We start from the raw sequence: 21,983 nt of genomic DNA, 5'->3' as shown, positions 1-21,983 counted from the left end.
ATACGTTTTGTTCGTCCGTCACATCAATCGAGGAACACACGCAGAATCGCGATCTCCTACGAACGAGGAAGTTCAGTAACGAATTTTGTAATTGCGTCCGCATGAGATACGCGGCTAATTATCTTTTTCTGTCGTAAAATAACATCTGATACGTACTACGCGCAATTTCGCAAGAATTAATGAGATTCTTATGGACAACGTCAGCAAGAAAAAATACCAAACGTTTATTTTGAAAAATTGATGCGAGGATACTTATGCGCGTCTTCGTAATTAAAAGTCGCAGTCCTCGTTGCAACGTCAGCTCATATCGATTCCGTAAACATCGCTCTCTTGGCGACAGAGCTGCAAATACTACACTGAGGAAAAAATATGTGAGTGTCACTTTATTGTACATACAAGATGTTTACGACATTTTGCCTTTAAAATAGGAGTGATTGAACGATATAGAAGTACCATTATTACAAATATACGATATTGACAAGATCGAACAACAAGTAAAGTGAAATAATTTTTTTATTTTTTAAACTCATGCTTGTTTTATCTCAAATATACAATATTCTCTATGTCTAAATCTTCAGAAGCTTCCACAGTACAGAATATCGTGATATCAGTGGTACATAATTGCCTGGCAAATTTAACGGGTGCATATTTGACAGGCGCGTATTTGGCGATCGAATGGGATAATATACGGTACATCGCGCGCGAGAGAGAATTTAGATATCATGCGCGAGAATTGCGTAATGCGAAAATGTCAGGTGTTCAGATTAGCATAAGACAACAGTAGATGCAGAGCTGAAATGCCGCGGTCCAACGAGCATAAGTCCGATGCGCGACAAGGAAGCCGCGAAACTATAAGCCTGACGAGAAGCGATATATTCATGTTAAATTTTCCTCCACATGTATCGCTGAAGTTTAGTCAAGAAAATCAGTTGCAGACAAGCAATATATTACGTTGCAAAACTCATATATTGATCCTCGTCTGTCAATACTCACATAGCCTTCGTTAAAAGAAAAGAAAAAAAGCGAATATATAATACTGCCTACAAATATTATTCTAATCACCTGATTACCGAACAGTCTGTGTAACGTATGACAATAAATTCCAACGGCAGACATCGAACATCAGTTGACGTATCTTGCGCTTAAACTTCTCGTTTATATATTTACATTTTCGTTTTGCATTCGTAAATCAAAACGTTCAGGAAAACACAAAATGCAAAAAATAAGAAAAAAAAATAGTAAGAGAATTAATTGCGCTTCGACGTCCGTTTGATGATTGAATTCTTATGTAATCTGCGTGTATCGTTAGTCCGGTGATACGCCGGCGCGTCAGTACGTTTTCTCTCTTTTTTTACATCGACACTGCGAATTACATCTGACAATCAATAATCGAGACTGAGTAACGATGAGAAGCGTTCTTTCGCGCTGTCCGAAATTCCCCGTCATCTCAGCGAATGATACTGAAAAATCGTGATGAGTCATCGCGGATGTATCGCTCACTACGTTAACACCACGAGATTCATCATAGAAATGTGAGATGCTTGTTATTCTCGTTCCAGGTAGCTTGTTATCGCCAGTAGTTCTGTGTCAAGTATCGCATAAGTTAGCCTCGACGCGTGACACTCACGTAATACCACGTAAAGGAGAAGAATTATGAAAGAATGAAGAAGAAAAAGGGAGACGTCGAGAAAGAGAAATAGAAAGAGAGAGAGAGAGAGAACGCCGATCGTAAGCCGTTATACGACTTTGACATATTTTCTTTATATTGGTCTCTCGGATAGTTAAAATTTTAAAGAACAGCTTCAAAGCTTTTCTATTTGATGTAGCAACACGATAAAAAAGTATTCCATTATTCGGTCATTCATTTTAGAGCGGAATCCATCATTTATTTATTATAAAAATACCAAACGTTCTCGTTATCGAAAAGAGATATTTTTTACAGTCGATTTTATTCGTTTTATTATATATATCACGTTGCAAATTTAGCGTAGATTCTTCCTGTCAACAAATCGATAAAGCTTAGAAGAATCAATTTAACGATGCATGCCTCGTGCTGTATGCGTGAGCAATAATATATGTCAATCCATTCGTCGCCTGCTAGGAATAGCAACAAGTAGCTGCGTACCATAAACTGAAAATACTGCTGCACATGGAACTGCATAGACAATGTGAATTGGCTTGACGCACATGCTTGTACACGCAGTTCCATGAATAATTATTACATACAAGAATATGTGTTGCTGTATATTATGCGCAGCGGCTTATTTTAGCCAGGCAAATATGCGTTTCTGGTTGCGATAAGGTATATGAAACGTTAACTCTTGGCTTTACTTATAACGGAAATACTTGGCTAGGAATTAGCCTGTACGGACGCAACTGTACACAGACGAGAAGATTATGCTAATTCATGGCAGTGATTTGCCGGCATGCGGTGACGTTTGGATTTGCGGACGACTAAATGCAACTTAGAGAAACGAAAATTCAAATAACGTCGAATCAAAGTTCCACATCGTGATAAGTAACGTAATGTAGAGTCAATAATTTAATTCAATGATTTAATTTCCGTCTTCATCACTTATTCGAGAGGATAGAAATTATATCATTTTCTATATATATCTTGTGATAAATAATAAAGTAAACTATCTGATTTTCTTACGTAAATAAGCTTGCCACAAACTTCAGTCAATAAGAAGTTCTACAATTAATTTGAAACTTATTTTTTATGTACAATAAATCGACATTATGATCATATGCTATCTCTATAATTACCTTCAAAATTGATTGAAGAAAAATTGTTGGAACATAAAAACCTTGAGAACTATAAAAAAAATATAAAAGAAATTTATGAACAAAAATAAAAAAGATCAAAATTCATCTAAGCAACGAAGTTTATCAGATAAATTCCACTTTATCTTAATGACTGTCGTGATTGTGTACTACATCATTATAAGAATATGAAGTACGTGATACGATTAATCATTTAGTTACGATAACACGAAAATGATATACCGTTCCGGTATGACATTCGTTAAAGTTTAAAGAAAAATGACCGGGATGAAAAGACGACTACAGCGGCGCAAATGTTATCTATATTAAGCCATTCAGTCATATAATTCTTGACACAATATATATTTTCTATATGGTACGTTTTTCATGTTTGCCTTTGACAACAAATAAAGACGTCTACTGTCTGTTATTAGTTGAAAGGTGAGTAATGTCTGTGTTTTTTTTTTTTTCATTTGCGCTATGTTCTGTAACATTTGCAGAAACGCAGAGTTTAGATTTCTTTAGATTCAAATCTCCTGTTCTTCCGATACATTCTGAAACGCGAACGTCCTATCAATCTTCTTCTTCCAACTCGTATTCAACGGGTCTTAGCCATGACATTAGATCAGCGATGACATCACAAGTTAAACAACAATGACATAAGAGTCGCAACAATGAAGATGTGCATTAATCGTCAAGGTCTATTTAATGTAAAGCGTTTTCGATCGACGGACGTGCCTATAAAGATATCAGAGTATCGAAAGTATAATAAATTTTTTCAAGGACATAAATTAATGAGGAAAAATAAGATAAAAATAAAATAAACAAAACTATAAAAGATAACTATATAAAAATATATATAAAAACGTATTAATATCATATGGAATTGATTTGATTCTTGTTTATTACATGCATCTCACGTGCCTCACGTCTTATTGAGTCTCAGACATTGGTCAGGACGATGATCTGAACGATGAATTCTAAGAATGATACTAAATAAGATACTAATGATATCGCATATCAAGGTCTATTGCTCCGATTTTAAGGCCACGGCAGAAAAAATTGTTTGCGAATCTTATCGCGTGGATGGACGATAGAAGAACACAGCACGTATCAATATCATATTGATATTTTTAGTCGATCGTCACGATCGTTCGCGCAGCCGGATTAGCACGATTACTGGCAGAAAGTGTTTGAAAAGTGGTAAAAATACCCGGTCGCAAATCAGTTTTTCATTTTTTCCATTACAGCTGTATCTACATGGATGACGCGGCGGCATAAGATAATATACGTATAAGGTAATATACGTAGGCAAGATCATTATTAAGGTAATTTCTTCTGAGGAAAACTGACGTACTGGATTTTCATTGAGTTTTCATACTCTTTTACGCAGTATCTATCATTTCGCTGAAAGATAAAATCTTGTTCATTATCGTGATTGAATGATTTTCTTATCCGCGGGAACATCATATGATTCTCATTAATCATTATTTCTCTAATGGATTGCGTCGGTAAAACACGTGCCAAATCTTATCCAGAAACTATATACATATAATTTACGTACATAATGTACGTTTTTATTGCTCATTTACATCGAAACAAAAATGCACATCTTCTCTCGGAAAATGCAACATTATTATCGATGATTTATTATTAATAAAAATTTGGAATTCTTACTATTTTTATACTGAAGCAACATATATAAAACTTTCATTAAAGTTGTTATAATTACCGCGTAAGTTTCCAAACATCTTTCCACTATTTCTGCGCGGAGTGTCTCGCGAAAGAGAAAAAGGCAAATATTTATAGTTCCGGTAACTTTATATAATTATAAATATTTATTATCTCTCGTGTACGAACTCTCTCCGTAAAAGTACAGCCGCAAGCTGAAAACGTAAATTATTTTTGACGAATTTTTGCAATTTAATAGTGATATTGTAAGGAAATATGGCGATATCTATCACACGATTTCTCGAAGAGCTCACGTATTCGTATGCATATATGAATACGTGAGAGAAAGCTTACAGAAATGTCGGTAAGTTGGAGAAAGAGGATTTCGGATTTCGCACGTTCGATGCTTTAAAAGTAAAAGATCGAACCGCGTCTCCACGTTCCCTCGAAAATCTGACGTCCAGTTCGGCGAGATCAGCGAACGCGAAAACATGTAGCAATCGTATTGTGTGCAGTGACGAGAGGACTTCGACTATTTCATCTCTCGACTGATCATTAAATGACCTTGACAAACTGGCGGTGTTAATATTTTCACAGCATGACTGAGAGAAATTGTGCGACTTTTTATGATACAATCGGACATTATCGTTTCTTTTATTATCCGTTCCTTTTTCATCACTTAACGATTCACATGCCAGTTATCAACTTCTCGACTATCAACGAGAGATCTTTTAAGTGAACATCCTTACGCCATTGGTATATGTTTGAACTTACATGTGGCCTTCAACATACCACTCCCTACTTTGCATGTTTTAAAAAAGAAGAAAAGAACGCTGTGTATACTTTAAGAATCTAGATACGAAATGAAAGGTATATCAATTTATGAAAACTGATTCAGTCCGAGAATACAAAGCATCATTAAGTGTACATAGTACTTAAAATTATATTAACATTATCTATTTCGATAAATGCTGCATTAACCGGAGTATATTAATCAACGAAGGTGTGAGTAATGTTAATCGTAATCACAATGAAGAATCACACAGTCACGATGAAGAATTACAAGCGTCGTGATAGCTATCGTCCTACAGAAGGCTGGAGAAGACTGGAAGGAGAGAGACGAGCGGAATCACGTTGTACTTCACACCGAGAGGCGAGGATTTCAAGCTCTCTTTAGCGGCGCGCACCAGAGAGCGAGCAGAAACGGGCCGTCCCACGACGAGGCGCGTCCGTGGTGGGGTGTCAGCCGTGGCTTATCTGGCGACTTTATGTATATTACGATACCCGAGGCAGGAACACGAGCAGTTCACTGCTGGCTAACCGGTCGGAGAAGTCGGCGAAGCCGAGTCGTCTGCGCGGCGTGTCTCGTGCATGAGAGAAAGAGTGGAAAAACGTGTTTGAACTAGAAACCTTCTTTCTTTCTTTCTTTCTTTTCTTTTTTCTTTCGTGTTTGTCGCGTGTGTGCAATAAACATCACGTGTATCGCGCTCACGTTCGCGAAAACAACCGCGTGAACATTAACGTGGTGCACAGATCAGTCGAGCAGTCGATTGAACGTCTTGCTGCTACTCAACAATCATTTCGACCCCAGAATGATCGTTTTTGCGTGGTGCCTCTTCGTTATCGTTTCGTTCCTTGTGGCGAGCAACCAGGCCTTCCTCAGTGCGCCCTTATCAGGTATGCGTTTTTGACGGAGTTTTGGCGTATTTAATATCATGTATCATAATAAAATGTATCTCAGAATCGACGGAACAAACACGAGATCTTATGATTCATTGTGTAAGTTTTTCCCGCCGGAAATTACAATACTTTCAGTGAATTTACGCATTAATGATAATTATAATTGTGATGGAATGAATATATCTAATTTTTCTGGTTTTCTAATATATCCATCGAAGGCGTGAATCAGTTTTGCAAGATCTTCGGTCACTTTTGGTAATAACCTGTTTCGAGTGTTGACACCGTAGCACGTACGTGAATCGCCTATCGATCGTGTGATCGCATTTAAATTGTTAAAACCCGTAAATGACTTGCAGCTGCGCTACGTATTTTACTTGAAATTAATCGTAAACATTATTTAAATATTTTTCTTAGATCTTTAAAAACAAATATAATAAAACAGCACTCTAACGAGATTGCATTAATCATGACTCTCAAAAGTGATAACACAAGATGACAAAAGTATTTTTCATAGAAAAATATTCGATTCATTTCTATATGTTTTTGAATTAATAGAATTATATATATATATATAAAATTCTCTATTAATATTTAGAAAATTATATAAACATTAATAAAATATTTTTGAAATATTTATGAAAAAATATTTTCACCATGTAGTATTATCCAATTTTATATATATATATATACAATATATATATATGTAATAAAAAGAATTAATGTAAAATACTTATAGCTTTAAAGCCATATTTTAAAATTTTAATTATATCTGTTTTATTCTTAGACTATTGTGAACTTCACATCAGTACGCGAATAAATATCGCGTCAGATATTTCATTGGATCTAATACTCATAGGTCATGGACCTTACTTAAACTATTTAGGGTTAAATCTGGTGTCATTTCCGTTTAGAAACGCTTCGAATATTGCACTTAGATCACAGAGTACTATATTATTGGAGTACGAAGATGAAACGCGATATCTGCAACCCGAAGTAATTCATGTACACCAAAATGAAAGATAACGAAAAAAAAGGAAAGATATAGCAGAAGGTTTTATCAATACGCTTGAAGAAGTCTGGTTCGTTGGACCGCATTTCAATCGATCCAACTCCGAATATAGGTAACTTTATATTATTCAAAGCACGACGCAATCGATATGATTATGAGATTTCAATAATTCGATTTAATCCTTCAGTTTGTAGCCTTCTATTAATTAATCTAAGTCTAATCCATCTCGTGTCGGACCTTAATTTCTCATAGTCAATTAGCGCATATCTTAAGCAAGCATTAATGCATATATTAGCCAAGTTCCTTCCATCAAGAAAGACGAGAGATTTTCCAAGAATTATGTCAAATCACTCTTGATATTACTCGTACTGACGTGAACTATACAATAATCTAAGAATAAAATATCAAGTAAAATTAAAATTTAAAATTAAGCAACGAGCTTTAAAATTCATATATTATTTTAACATTTTATATTATGACTATACACACATTAATAAGAATAAACATGTAAACAATATTTTTTTCAATTTATGAAACTTTGTGCAAACAAATATTTTACTTGATTTTAATTTTTAAAATCTCCCTTTGAAATCATTAAATTTCTCAATACGCGATACTTTATACATATAAATTGCAATAGACAAATTTCTGGAGAAAGGAATACACACATAATACTTTTCCCATCAATTTCCAATTAGCCGCGCGATTCAATTTATGCGTCTTTTTTCTTTCTCGCATGATGATTTCTTATCGAAATAGCTTGTATCGAATTCGCATTCGAAGGTCGCACAAACGCGGTAGGAAAATCACTAATCGCACAGGCGGTTCTCGAAAGAACTCGTATCGCGAAGCTCGCGGTTAAATCCGTGATTGCACCGTGTGTGTTCTGTCGCGCGTAGATTTTGCATACTGCCGTTGTGTGAATGACAGATTTATCTCGCACGCGTTCTCGCAGTCGACGAGAATTTCGCTTGAACTGTTTGCCTGCCAGAGTCAGACGGACTTGATTCGCTTCCAGTGTATGAAAGTTCGATCGGCACCAAAGTTTCGATCATTCTCCCGTAACTTCTGCTCTCCCTTTCCCGTGCATTTTTAAATACACTCATTCGAGAAATATCTTGGATAACTCAATAACTGTGATATAAAGCAGTTAGACTAGATAGTTGATCCTGTACTGCCTCGCTTCACGCTTTTATCTGACTAATATATCGATAATCAACGCTCTCACGTGACTAAAAATATCACATTTGATAGCGTTGCAATTGCAAGAATGCGTGAGCATTATTTAGATTAACAACCCCGACTAATTTTTGTCTAAATAGGATAACGTTTCAGAGCGAAAACTGGAGTAAATATAAAATAAACCATTCATCTAATATTCATCTCGTGATCCCATTCGGTGGCCAAAATTTTCTTCGCGGAAATTTAGATATCGCATGAAATATCGAGAAACCGTGCGCGAAGATTGTAAAAATGTTATTTTATTAACGAGAATACGCCGTAATAATTCAATAGCGTCTGCGCGATACCAATGCAACGACTTTTTTCGATACCTCACTCTTGAATAATCGAGATCTTAAGTACCTATTCGAAGAATGTGATAGTTTTTACCGCGACACAATTTGTATAAAAAGATTGATCACAGCAGAGTTTCTCAAACGTTTTTATTGCTACAGGTTATTTTATATTATTATTAACGCTGAAATTATAGGTATCTCTTAATATGCAATGATATTAGTAAGTATCGATATAGATACTCGTAATAAATCTTGTTGAAAATATTACATATCGCCATTAACCGTGTCATATGTGTAGTAAGAGGTCAACTTGAAACTTTCTAATATATAGATTGTAAACATATTTGAACCATGCCAAATATCTTTCGAATTTTTATCCAACCGATCGAATAATCCGTCTAGACGCCCAGTTAATGGATGTACGAGCATACAATTGCACACATAATGTTCATGTTACTAAATATAGTACAAAAGCGAGCGGGGAACCGTTATACCTCTAGCCTCGAATACATCCTGTGGATCCTTCATACAATTACGATGAAACTTCCTACATTTAAGTAGACTTAAAGACACAAATTTTCTCGCTACTTTGTTCCGAAGGAAAAATTAGTTCTGAACTTAACAAATTTATTATTAAAATTAACATCGCGATAATATGATTGTAGATTAAAAACGGTATACTGGAAAAAGGTTACATTAATTGGAATTGTAAACCTGAATAAATCAGAATTTTCTGGTTGAGTTTATTAAATTCTAGTTGAAATATAATTAGAATTTTTATTGGTATGTGATCAGAATCTTCTGATTCGTTCATTTTCAATCAGAAATTTTTCTCTCTTGGTCTAATTGTAACTGGATATTTTTATCATTTAATATTAATAAGCAATTAGTATAAATGGCGGCATTTATCTTGATGTATATGTTACAAATGTCGTGCTGTTTGGAGAGCCAAGTTCCAATATTGCGATTTCTATACAATATCTGCCTAGATGACATCATATGAAGTCTTACACATACTTGACTTTGAAATATTATACTTTAATAAAGCATTCCACTTTAAAACTATACCTAGACGAGAGCTGAGTGGGAGAGAAAAGAAGAAAAAGTAAAGTCCGAAGTAAATTCTCTCCTGAAAGAATAACGATACTCGTCGATACGTATTCGCTGACAATGCTCTTGGTACCCTCTTAAACTTGCCTAACAATACTTCCGATAATAATACACGGTGATCACGGAACTTGAAGCGACGCCAAGAACACTCGCCGAACTTGGTCACAAAAGTACAGTTATGGAGTACGAAAACTTCCTGGGCGGATAAAGTTCCGGATAATTTCGCAATTCTTCAGATACAATTGTACTCTTCAAGTACAATTAGGCGCGTTTCTACGTCTATTTCAGAAAACTACCGCGATCGAGTCATTAAGTAGAATCACGAAGCAGCACTCAGCGTAACATTTTATTGGCTACACTGCGAAACCTTTTCTCTCTGTCTGTGAATATAATAAAAGGTCCACTCTCTCCCCCCAAAACTTAACTTCCTATCAGTAGTACATGTGAAATAAAATAATGTAGAAATTTCTCTGTACATTCAAATATACTTCTGTATATTTCGATTTAATTAAGTCTAATGTAAAAATACTGTATGACAATATCAATGGAAAGGGAATTTCGTTTATATAAATATCAATATATCGCAGCGATAACAAATACATCTACTTTGTTGATCGTATCCTAAGAGGCATTAAATTTGGAACAACGCCATTAATAATTACTCAATATCAATCGATGCACTCGTATACGTATCAGTCATCTTATCGAGCTCGACTTTTAGTTAGACTCAGCCTCTTAACAAGACAAAGACCTGAAGTATTCAGAGATGAAGCAGGTTAGCAAGAACGTGAGTTAATCCGGGCGAGAAGGGCAAGCAGAAGCAGAGAGACTGTAAAAAACTAACTTGAACGCGAACGATACTCTCGAAGGTCATAAGAGAGGCTCTCGATCGAAGGTCACACGTTGTAAAGGAGAATCGAAGGAAAATCCAAATCTCGTGTTATATACGTTGGCATGATTTCGTGAGCACGATCGGTTTGTTTTTCACCGACGTATCTCGATGATTACGTCACTTGTTTACACCATCACTGTCTGATTTGATTACCTATTAGGGAACAATTACGCATAGCACCTGCAGCCTTATTTTCCGCTTATTTTCCTTTTCTTTTTTACACTCTTTTTGCGCGAACGTATGTTAAAAATATACCACATTTTAATACGGCAACAGACGTAGATATGACCGATTGTCGAAGCGTCGATTCCAATTATTCAGCTGTTATATAAAAGCGCCGGTTATAATTGTTGATAGAGCAAACAATGTTATCACGATAGTGCCATCGAAATTAAAGTAGCTTTGAGAAACGCACAGAATGATTGCACACGCACGTTCGTAGTTAATTGGACCAATACCAACAATGGACAATATTTATTGCTTAATAAAATAATGAATTACGATCGAGGTTTCTAGGAATCTATTTGTTCAATCCTATCACAATAAGACTCATTATTAATCGATTCTGATGGTATAGTTGATTACTATTTTTAATTTGGAATGTTATAAAATATTTAATATTACAGAATTTTATAGTGCGATTCAGAGACCGTCTTCGCAATATAAAATTCCGCAATATAAGATTCGGTCTTCGATCGTTACAAATGGAAACCATTTAGGTGTCGTTACTTTTTGCAATAAGAATACAATTCCTAAACGAATAACTTTACTCCGTTTATAATTAACAATTAAGTGTGTGAATGCAAATATTACAAATAATTTGACTTACCCAATACGCTCCACGGCTTTCCGTTGCTTTATCGACGTAGTTTCTGATAACCTTCTACTTTTGCCGAAAGCCAAAACACGTGTACAAATTGGTTGAAATCAGTTCTAATTGTTGCATAATGTTTTAATTAACGCAATAAATAATATCGCCCAACACTTCAAGACCGCACTCCCGAGAGACTTTCCTTTTATGTATTCGCTTTAAACTCGCGATTTCGAACGGACGATTGACATTCTATGATAATCGCACGATATTTAAATCGGCACTCGCGATAGTCACTCGCGCGCGATTAATTTCATGAGACACGCGGGAAATGCGATAACGATTTTCACCAACGATTGGAATCGTGGCTCCGTTGCGAACTCCTACGGCCATGTAGCAATCACGTATCACCTGTAATCATTTTACATTGTTTATGTACATATATCATTAAAATATATGAAAAGTTCCCTACCATTTTGCAATTTTCGCAATATTTTTTTAGTTATCCAATGAGCAAAAAATGTCTAAAATCGACGTGTATAAGACAACTTTAAGATATCTTTAAGAGTTCTTTAAGAAACATCTTCAAAATATTTCACAAAGAACACTGAAAGGTATCTTAAACATCGATTTTATCCGTTTATTCAGCAATCTTTAGAAATTATTATCTCATTAACTATTGCAAAAATTGCAAAATGATAGAGGACTTAGTTTTTTTATTACATGGAAAAAAAATATTAGCTGCCACAGCTAAAAATTAGGTATGGCAGCTAAATTTAGTAATACGACGTTAGGTATCCATTATATGGATACCTAACGTCGTATCTGCGAGGTCTAATTTCCATTAGCTGTGAGACCTAAATATTATCATTGTAACAGACAAGCATTTTGCTATTATATCGATGTATTGATCATTGCAGCAAACGTTTTCTGTGTAACAGACAATTTGGTAGCAAGTACAGTTTCAGCAAATATTTAACTGTGATAGAGATAATTTTCTTTTACACGGATATATCCGACATAACTGTGATAGCTAACTTCATATTGCTAAATAAATCGATCTGTAACAGACATGCATATTTTGCTATCACGTCCTTACATTAGCTACAGCAGCAAATCTTTTGTATGTATTAGCAAATTCATAATTACAGTAGCTAATGCAATTTCAGTTAATCAGAATTAGCTGTAAACTAAAAACATTTTTTTTCCGTATAGGAATAGCACTGTATAATTAGTGGGCGTTATTTCAGATACACCCTAATATAAGTTTTCGTACGTTAGATTGTCGCGTAAGCATTTTATCTAATCCAATAGTTGCTTTAAATATAGAAATCTTATCGGTTCTAAGAAACTTCTAATACAAATGTTATCTATACGATGCGATGTAAAGAAGGAGATATTGTATTTTCTATTGTCGCCCGAATGACAATAGAACTCGAAACATGTACGTCGTATAAATATGAAAAGTAGTTGTTAAAATACGACACAGATAAGATATTGCTTGCTTTACGAATTTTTCCTTCGTTGATAAACCGTGCATAAAACGAAGCAAAAACTCGTTTGTATGACACATGATGAAGGTACTGTAAGCGTTTGCACTTGTCGTCAATGATTTGAAAAATTTTATGCCACAAATACGAACAACGAGGACAATATCTGATAAAGATGAAAAAAATGAAAATTTACCTCATAAATAACAATGACGATATATTGGATTTTGATACAAGATATTTTAACTTGATTTGCATCATATCAGCATAAATAGAACTTACGCAGCAATATATTCATAAATGAGACGTTTACGTATTTCAGAAAAGATATGAAAAGATATGAATGCTTTATAAATATCTTATTAAAATCGACGTTAGGGTCAGTTTATATTCTCGTTTCATTTTAAAGTGAAATTTTACATCGCTTTGAAAAGAAATAATTACAATAATTAACATTAATGAATTGCATAGTGATCAACGACGACAATGACTGAATACATGCATCTAACGACAGCTTCATGAATTAACAATTCAGTAGTGAGTGATATCGTCGGATTTATACGATCATTAAAATGTATATATGAAACCTTGCTTTTGAGCTATATTTACACGTGTGTATCTTTCCACGTTACGATAACGCACGTACGTAGATGCATAAAGAATATTTCATCACGCAACACATATGTATATACTTTACAAGAGATGAAAGAAAGATATAATATCCGACTGCTGCGATAATCGAGTTTTAAAATATTTATCAATTTAATATCTTCTAAACCTGTCGATTGGAAGATCGGTCTTACAATGAAAAAAAATAAAAAAAAAAGTAATCTCGAAAAATTTAATTCAAATATTGCGGGAAGACAATCATGATAATAATCTGATTACAAAAAAAGAAAAAAAGTTAATCGAAGATATATGAGTAATATCATTAAAATTAATTTCTGTGATACCTCAAGATGTGATTTACATTGAAGTTAATAAAATCGCAATGTAAAACAGTTTTTTCTTATTATGCTTGATTTGTACAATTTTCACAATCCGGAAGATATCATAAAATATTACTCATTGCTACCGGCAATGGCGATTTATCTCGATTTTGTTACTGCCTGGAGTTTCGCAAATATTTCGATCAACCCGATGTCTCCGTAACCACGATCTACTACAGCACCGTACTTGCATCAGGTAAAACTTTACAAACAACATTCTCGCGACGGAAGGAGTCGTTTTCACGAGGAGATGCTTGAACGCGAAGACTTTAAGCAGACTTCCGTTGCAAAGTTCAAAAGTTTGCATGAAGAGTTTATCAGTGCGAAGCGACATGAAGTGTATATACGATGTTTCTTAACAATGATACAATAAATATGCCGCAGCAATGTCAACATTTCACGCTTCTAGTGATTATTTTCTCTCTCTCCCCCCCCCCTCTCTCTCTCTCTGTTTTTCTATTTTATATAATGAAATATCAATTTCGCATTAAAACTAAAATAAAATCTTTGACATGTGCATTGTTAAAAATAAAATGTTAATTTTTTTTAACTTAAAAACGTATAGTAAACTTTCTGAGACATGCAAAAATGTTAAAATTAACGTCTTTTTATACAAAAATGTAAAAACAGTATACTTATAATATTTAGTGGCAGATATTTTCGAGATAAACGTAAGTATGTAGGTCTTGAACTCCATTTAGAGTATAGACGTCAGGGAGCATACAGAAATGAAGTTAATGAGCCTTAAGTACTTTGTCAGGCATAAATAACAATGTTTCAGTGTTTTTCTTTTCGAATCGATGCGTCTTTTTCTCAGAACGGTTGCATTTTGTATTACGACGAATTAGCGGAAAGAGATCATGCGATTGTTGTCCCAGCAGACAGAAGATATCAACGATACTACCAAGTACCGACAGATTGAGTTTCAACATGTGATGTGACAAAAGTGAACGTGTATGTGCTCAGAATAAAACTTCACGTCGTAAATAACGTAACCTTGCGAGCTTCACCGGTCATTGGTCATAGGCAAAAGATTTACATTTTGGGCGTAGCCGACTGCATTGCGTTCGAACATTTGAACATCGATCGCTTGACTTGGAACATGACTCGCGATTGCAAATAAGAAAGAGAGAGAAAAAACCGTTACGTAAATGCAACGCCCGTCGCATAATATCGTAACGACGCTAATGATACCGTTTGCTATATGCGCGTGCGACGCCCCGACAATTGTAAATCGTGAACAAAGACACATAGTATTCGAGATCTTTCATATATGTATATGTATGTGTAGTTGTTTTATTGCTAGCGGTTACATCAGCCGTACGCATCCTGTAAAAATCGAGATTTTCATCTGTCGCGACTTAAATTGCCCCCTGTGTCTCAACCGGTAGGAATTCATTTTCGTAATCGTTTTTCTTTAACGGAAAAGCGTACGTGATCTGTGAAACGTAGGCTTAACTCAGATTCCGATGAATTAGCCAGAAATAATATAATAGATATATTATTTACACGCGTACAAGTGTCACGAGTTGCTCCTCCTTTCTCTGTCTCTATTTCTCTCTCCTTTCCATTTGTCTCTCTCTCTCTCTCTCTCTCTCTCTCTCTCTCTCTCTCTCTCGTGACTTCGTCTTTAATTACACGCGACCTTCGACGACGACTTATATGAATCAACAGACGAAAAACGAACATGTTTACATGCAGATACGTGTTCATCTCCGGTAGCATTATAAATCAAGTATCTCTCCTACGTTTTTGAAAATGTCTATCAAATTATATATAAACATGAAATTATATATAAAGATGAAATTTATCTGAGAAGCTAAATTTTTAACTTGACCAGTCAAATTTTCATTTAATGTTCTATCTCTTAATAGTATGTTATTAATGAAAAGAAATATTAACGATAAAAAGAATTAATTATCGAAACGGTATTTTTCATCCTTTCGATTATAAATATTTAATACATTATACAAACTTGATATATTATTGGTTTAAACGTTTGTACAATGAAATTAATATATGTTTCAATCTGCTAAAATATTCATAGCCAATTAGAAAATTATAGTATATTAAATAGTATATTAAATATATTGTATATTAAATAGTCAATTATAACAAATTATAGTACATTAAATCGGATTTGCATTTATGTTAGCATGAAAGCAACTCTTACGATAAATGCTGTTCGTCACACGTTCTTACACAGGTAACTTTGTCCATAAAATCGAAGCAAAATCTAGTCGCTGTTGCTAATTGTAAGTAGTGGATGTTACGGATAATCATGTCAGGGTAGAGACATGAGATTCTGGAAGAACTAAAAGACATCAGCCACGCCTCGCTTTAAGAAATTGTAACAATATCGGTATTCTTTCTTCCTCTCTCCTCTTTTTCTCTTCCTCTTTCTCTTTAAAAAGGAAAGCCCGAGCTTCGATCGATTTCACGCTTCACCACTTTGTAAGGCCTAACAATAAGCTAAAAATAGCACAAAGCGGCTATAAAACATTCTTCATATGTATAATTCAATAGAAAAACGGAGAAAACTGTTTTATTTATTTATTTATTAAAAGATAACAACAACGAAACTATTTAATCATTAGCACAAATACAAATTAAATTCGCGAAACTATTAAGACTTCATTAAACCATTTTTTTTATTTATAATTACTTTCTTATATGTTTAAAAAAAGCGAATGCTGTTATATACAGATAAAATAAAAGTTTAAGATTTGTAACGCGTAATTGTTGAACTCGCGAAACTTCCCTTCCTTCATAATTGAAGATTAGATACTTCATTGATTGATAATTAATACTAACATGACTCCTCAAGAATGGATTTAACTTGTCGAGCGAAGTTAACTGTTTCTCGATAGGCAGAAATAGCTCTCGAACATGCTAGCCATACATTGCGTACTAATCTCATTACTTAAGAAAAGGAACCATTTAGAAGATTGCATGGAGATTGAAGATCTTTATTATACCAATCGAATTTGTTCGATAGTTAAACTGTATACGTGCCTCTCGGTTGACATTTAAGGAAACTTGCTATGAGAAGTTCTCGTCTATAAAATCGCCAACTTAATGTTCATTACTCCGAGACAACTTTTCAAACAATGTAGCCAGTTGACTCGTTAATTATCAGGTATATCTGTTTCTACGAGTCTGTTCTCCCGCTATCATTCGTATTCGCGATAAAAGATACGCATTTGCTAACAAGATGGAATAAGACTGGCGCCGACAACGCAATCGAAGCTGCGGACGGCATCTTCTTCAACGTATATTGACTTCACGGCCTACGCCTCGTAATAAACGGTACATGAAGTACCTTGATGCAGGTTAACGAGCGACAGGCGGAGTTGTTTATTCGGTGTTAACATCTTTAGCCCTGAGATTTTGCACAATATGATATATATCGCGTGCAGTTGCACCTTACTTGAGAATGCAATGTGCTAGAACTGCCAGATAACGGCAAATATCTGTACTTACTACGTTTCAACACTCAAAAATTCTTTTAGAAAAATGAAGAAAAAGCAACTAAAAAAAAATAAAGATAGTAAAAGGAAAGAGTCACAAATAGACATAACTTTATAAATAGTAATAACTTTCAATAAATATACATAATTTAAATAAAATATTAATGTTTCAATATCGAATTGTAATAATCATATTTTACTTAGATTGGACGTTTAGTAGTTTATTATTGCATCACGTATTGGAAATAGTAATGTGATTATAAATATATTTACATTCATAAATATATTTATATTAAAAGACGAAATAACGCAAGAAATATTCAGAAAGCATAACATATGCATTCGTGCGCATTAAGTTAAGTGCAATTAATTAAGTGATCATAATTTGTCGTAGCTCATACGGTGTCGAGTTACAGCATCGGTGCTGAAAGGCGAATGGAGAGCAATAAAGCAACTCACAGTGTAAACGACAATCGTCACTCGGTCGACTCGAAATCCAACGACGACGACGGCGACGTCGACGGCGGTACAGTCTACGTGATTGCATTCGGGGGCAAGGAGGAGAATACAGAGAAAGAAAGGGACACGGAAGAGAGTGGTAAGAACATGAATCATATTTACTGGTGCACGAGAATGACTTCATAGTAATAGTATCGCGCACTATCCTCGTGTCACCACGAATCATAGCATATTTCCCGCTACAATTCGAGATCAAGTTTTCGTGCATCACGTTCGAATATAATATTTCGATACATATTTTGATGTCAAATAACATATTGACGTCGAAAAACACAGTGATATATTCTTTTTATATCTATTTTGTGTTTTGCATTAATATATCAAACCTTGTACGAAGGTTAAAAACCATTAAAAGCATAGTAATTATATTTATTATTCGAATCGCAACCTTCAGCGTTTCGCGAAATATTTGCACATATCGATGATAACGAAAATTATCATTGTAAAATGTTACTTTGCTCCATCAATATCGCGTTATATTCTTGACCTTTGTAATATTTCCCTGTGACAAATTGTCAAATTCAAGTTTATCTGCCACGAAGCGCGACATAACATTTCGTTTTTATGACTCGATGCTAATTTAATTCTCTGCACAAACAATATCGAGAGATAGGACTTCATTAATCGGAACTATAAAATACCAGTAGAGGATAAAATGTTTAAAAGTAGAAACTGATGTAATACACTGAAAGAAAAGACTGGCTGCTGCAGCAAATTAGATGGTAAAATATGGTATAGCATTTTTAATTAGCTGCTGCAACCAATTAAAAACGCTATGCCATATTCAGCTAATCTTCTTTTTCAGTGTAATAATAGAAAATGTGTGTAAAGAGTATTAGAAAATCTGATGTAATTTTTCGAACATTTAGTTACGCTAAGTTAAATAAGACAATAGTGGACTATGATTCACACATAATAAAGCGAAAATGTCATGTAAAAAATAAAAACGTGTGCAATGTACATTGAAGTTTTATTTTACGTGATATTTTCAACATTATTGCGCTGTTGATAGATCACAATATACTATAAAGAATTATATATCCATAATAATAATCGCATAGTGTGAAGAATCGGTCTTATCACTTAGTGGATAAGGATATGAAACTGATTTGATATGAAGGTGATTTGAAATCAAGTTCTCAAGTTCGCGCGCATCCCGTTAAAATCACACTTGCAGGGAACAATTCACGGCGCCTGCACGCGCCAAGGATTTATGCAAATATGTAGCAGTTCTATCTTCATTTGCATCGCCTTTCTGAGTTCACATTGTACACATCACGCATTAATAGTAATTGAGAATGTTCGTTTTGCACACGTCATCAATCGGAAAAAAAGGGTGTAGTTTTTGTAGAAAATTTTCCATATATTCTCATATCGCGAGAGTATCGAGAATGGAAAATATTCATCTGATTCTATCGTGCGAACTTGAAACATGAAATCAACATGAATTTTTTATATTGCTTCTTGCCAGTTTCTTTGATATATATCTAGCAAAAAAACTGTTTTTTTTTCTACGTATGATAACAAACAATATTTGCAAATGTAAATTTGAAAAATAGATAATGTTCTTGATAACGCTTTTGATTCCACTAGTACTTTAGCAACGAAGCATCAAACTAATTTTAGATGCGACACTCATTGTCTTGTATTTCTATCGAGAATGGCATCTTAAAGTAAACAACAAAGAGTAACGTGGATCGCAAATAAAAACGGTTGTCACATCTTTTGCAACTCAAATATATTTCTTTCTACTTTGAAGCGAACAATATGTCAAAAATACCTTCTCGTAATTTCATTGTAGAATTTCTGATCTTCTCTAAGAGAGAAGAATTTTCTAATAATACTTAAATACTTAAATTTTAAAATATTTGAAATAATTCATACTTAAAAACGTAGAGAATTATTTTCTTAATTTTTTTTCTTTTAATTCTTGCATGAATATACCATTTTGTGATACTCATTAAGGCAGCTTCAGACAACATGGTCAATGTATGCCAACTTAGCAAATATTACGCACATACACGACATACATAATTATCCATATAAATGGTAATATTTGCGAATGTGCGTAAAGTTAAAGTGGCGTACATTGGCCATGTCGTCTGGAGCCGCTTTACATGAATGCCACTCTAATTGTATCCCCGTGATTCCTTCGCATGAGAGTAGTTTGCGAAATCAAGACATTTCTGATTATTAACGAGCTCCTCGCTCACAGGTTCCCATTTTGTTGTAGTCAACGGCGACATGCAGAACCCACTGGATCCGTGGTCGATAGTCTGGTACATCGGCTCGTTTGGCGGCTTGGTGGCGTTTTTTCTCATCGTCAGCTGTTCCGAGTGGTGCTGCCGACGAGGCGGTCGACCTCTGACAGTGCCCTATGCGCAACGTGCTGAGACGTTAAATACAACCGGAGTCACGGAGACTCCGCCGCCACCTTATCATCTGTTCGCCCCACCTTCTTACGATTCCGTCAACTATAACGAGATCGTCGATAAAACGTCCGGCGAGAAGCTGGACATCTATGTGATTTCCGTGCCGATCCACAGGCCGATGGCGCAGGCGCCAGCGTAGGAAATTTTGGAAAGGCTCATCTTTTTGACAAGAATGCCTGATTCAACGCTGATGCCAGTCGACAGTCAATCGCGGAGAAGCGATCTCGCGATCCCCTTATTAAAGTCGCCGACAAGTTCGACGTTGAAGAGGACTGGTCGAGAAAGAAGCGCAGCTGTTCTGGACGCCGTTGTTGCAATTGTACAAATATAGTGACAGGAGTGATTATATGTGTGTCTTTCTTGTTATAGCTGAGGAATTAACTCACTTGATGCCATTGACAGAAATGACAAGCATTAGTCAAGGCATTGACGTCATTCCGAAAAAAAAAGTCGTTTTTTGTGTTTCGATTAAAAGATGACGGATACTGAAACCGAATTCTGAGACGAAATTGTACGAAAAATCGTTATCATACATTGATCTCAAGAAAGATCATGATAATACAGAAGTGACGTCGATCGAAGTTTCAATATAATTCTAGATAGAATTTAATTTTATATTATTCCAGGAAATTAAATCAATTTTTCACGATTTTACATGAAATTCTATCACCAGATTGCGAAAATTAATATAAATATCTTCCTGGAAACAACAAGAGGAAGAAGAATGATAATTAACGATACTAAAAAGATCTAAGTCAATACTTATGTGAAGGAATTTACTGCAACGGTGCACAGAAAGAACGATTTTACTGAAAATTAAAAATTCGCTAGATATAGACCTGAAAAATAATTTTGTGGGACCATCAAAATATAAATTACGTAGAAATCTGAAGCACGATAAACAATGTTGTAAAAAGTTTTAACATCCTAGCAATTTAAGCGTTCTACATAATTATTTTGATCATTCAACAAAATTTTCAGGTTTATGTCTAGTTAAATTGTTAAAGTTCAATAAAACCGTCCTTTCCATGTAATATCGAAATGACACTTAGATGATATATTAGCTATATGATCAAAGTCAAAAACTCGAATATTCTCTAAAATAAGTTATAAAAAATTGATAAAAAAATTTTTTTTAAATTGAAAAAAAGATTGAACAATTCTTACGAGAAAAGATACATTCGTTAATTCCTTGAACTGACAAACAATATGAACTTCAAAATATACTGTTTAATTGTAGAGCAATAATTAATTTAATCGGCCTGCGGAAAATAGCGAATCGAATCACGCGAAAAGTTAATCGTCAATGCGTTTGTGAGAACGTTAATTGTTTTGAATGTGTGATGTTAAGGAATGTATAGTTTGATAGGCAGAACACATTTCAGTATATTATATATAATTGGAATAAAAACGATTCAGTCAATCACTGCCATTCCGAGACGAAATAATCGCGATTTAGTTTAAATGTAAATTTAATATTATCGAGGTTTCTTTTTTATTGTATTTTTTAGAACTACTGCGATTTAAAAATAAGTGTTAATGAATCTACTGTACACACACACACACACACACACACACACACACACACACACACACACACACACCAACTTTAAAAAATTTCCATTTT

The 21,983-nt window shown here is 34.5% G+C and overlaps 1 protein-coding gene across 2 annotated transcripts; it reads left to right on the top strand.

Annotated features, from left to right (window-relative positions):
- The first annotated feature begins 5,764 nt into the window (after nucleotides 1–5,764).
- On the top strand, nucleotides 5,765–21,209 carry LOC108720354 (uncharacterized). Of its 2 annotated transcripts, none has more exons than XM_018444324.1 (3): nucleotides 5,765–6,114; nucleotides 17,800–18,003; nucleotides 20,158–21,209. In XM_018444324.1, exons 1-3 carry the CDS (start codon nucleotides 6,030–6,032, stop codon nucleotides 20,493–20,495), a joined length of 627 nt encoding a protein of 208 aa, XP_018299826.1. In that variant the 5' UTR covers nucleotides 5,765–6,029; the 3' UTR covers nucleotides 20,496–21,209. The 2 variants fall into 2 exon arrangements, with proteins under 2 accessions (XP_018299826.1, XP_018299825.1); XM_018444323.1 differs by having other exon boundaries at nucleotides 20,140–21,209.
- The last annotated feature ends 774 nt before the right edge of the window (nucleotides 21,210–21,983 follow it).

Source organism: Mycetomoellerius zeteki, unplaced genomic scaffold (genome assembly GCF_001594055.1).
Source record: "Mycetomoellerius zeteki isolate Tzet28-1 unplaced genomic scaffold, Tzet1.0 scaffold149, whole genome shotgun sequence".
In the NCBI taxonomy this organism is placed as follows: domain Eukaryota; kingdom Metazoa; phylum Arthropoda; class Insecta; order Hymenoptera; family Formicidae; genus Mycetomoellerius; species Mycetomoellerius zeteki.
The sequence above is the reverse complement of the archived record's forward strand: the minus strand, read 5'-3'. Positions and strand labels throughout refer to the sequence as shown.

Excerpts from the sequence above, each read along its gene's own strand:
- LOC108720354 (XM_018444323.1), top strand. The coding sequence starts at position 6,030 with ATGATCGTTTTTGCGTGGTGCCTCTTCGTTATCGTTTCGTTCCTTGTG. Across the intron at positions 6,115-17,799 it reads CCTCAGTGCGCCCTTATCAG|CTCATACGGTGTCGAGTTAC; the intron begins GTATGCGTTTTT and ends AATTTGTCGTAG. Across the intron at positions 18,004-20,139 it reads AAGGGACACGGAAGAGAGTG|GTTCCCATTTTGTTGTAGTC; the intron begins GTAAGAACATGA and ends CCTCGCTCACAG.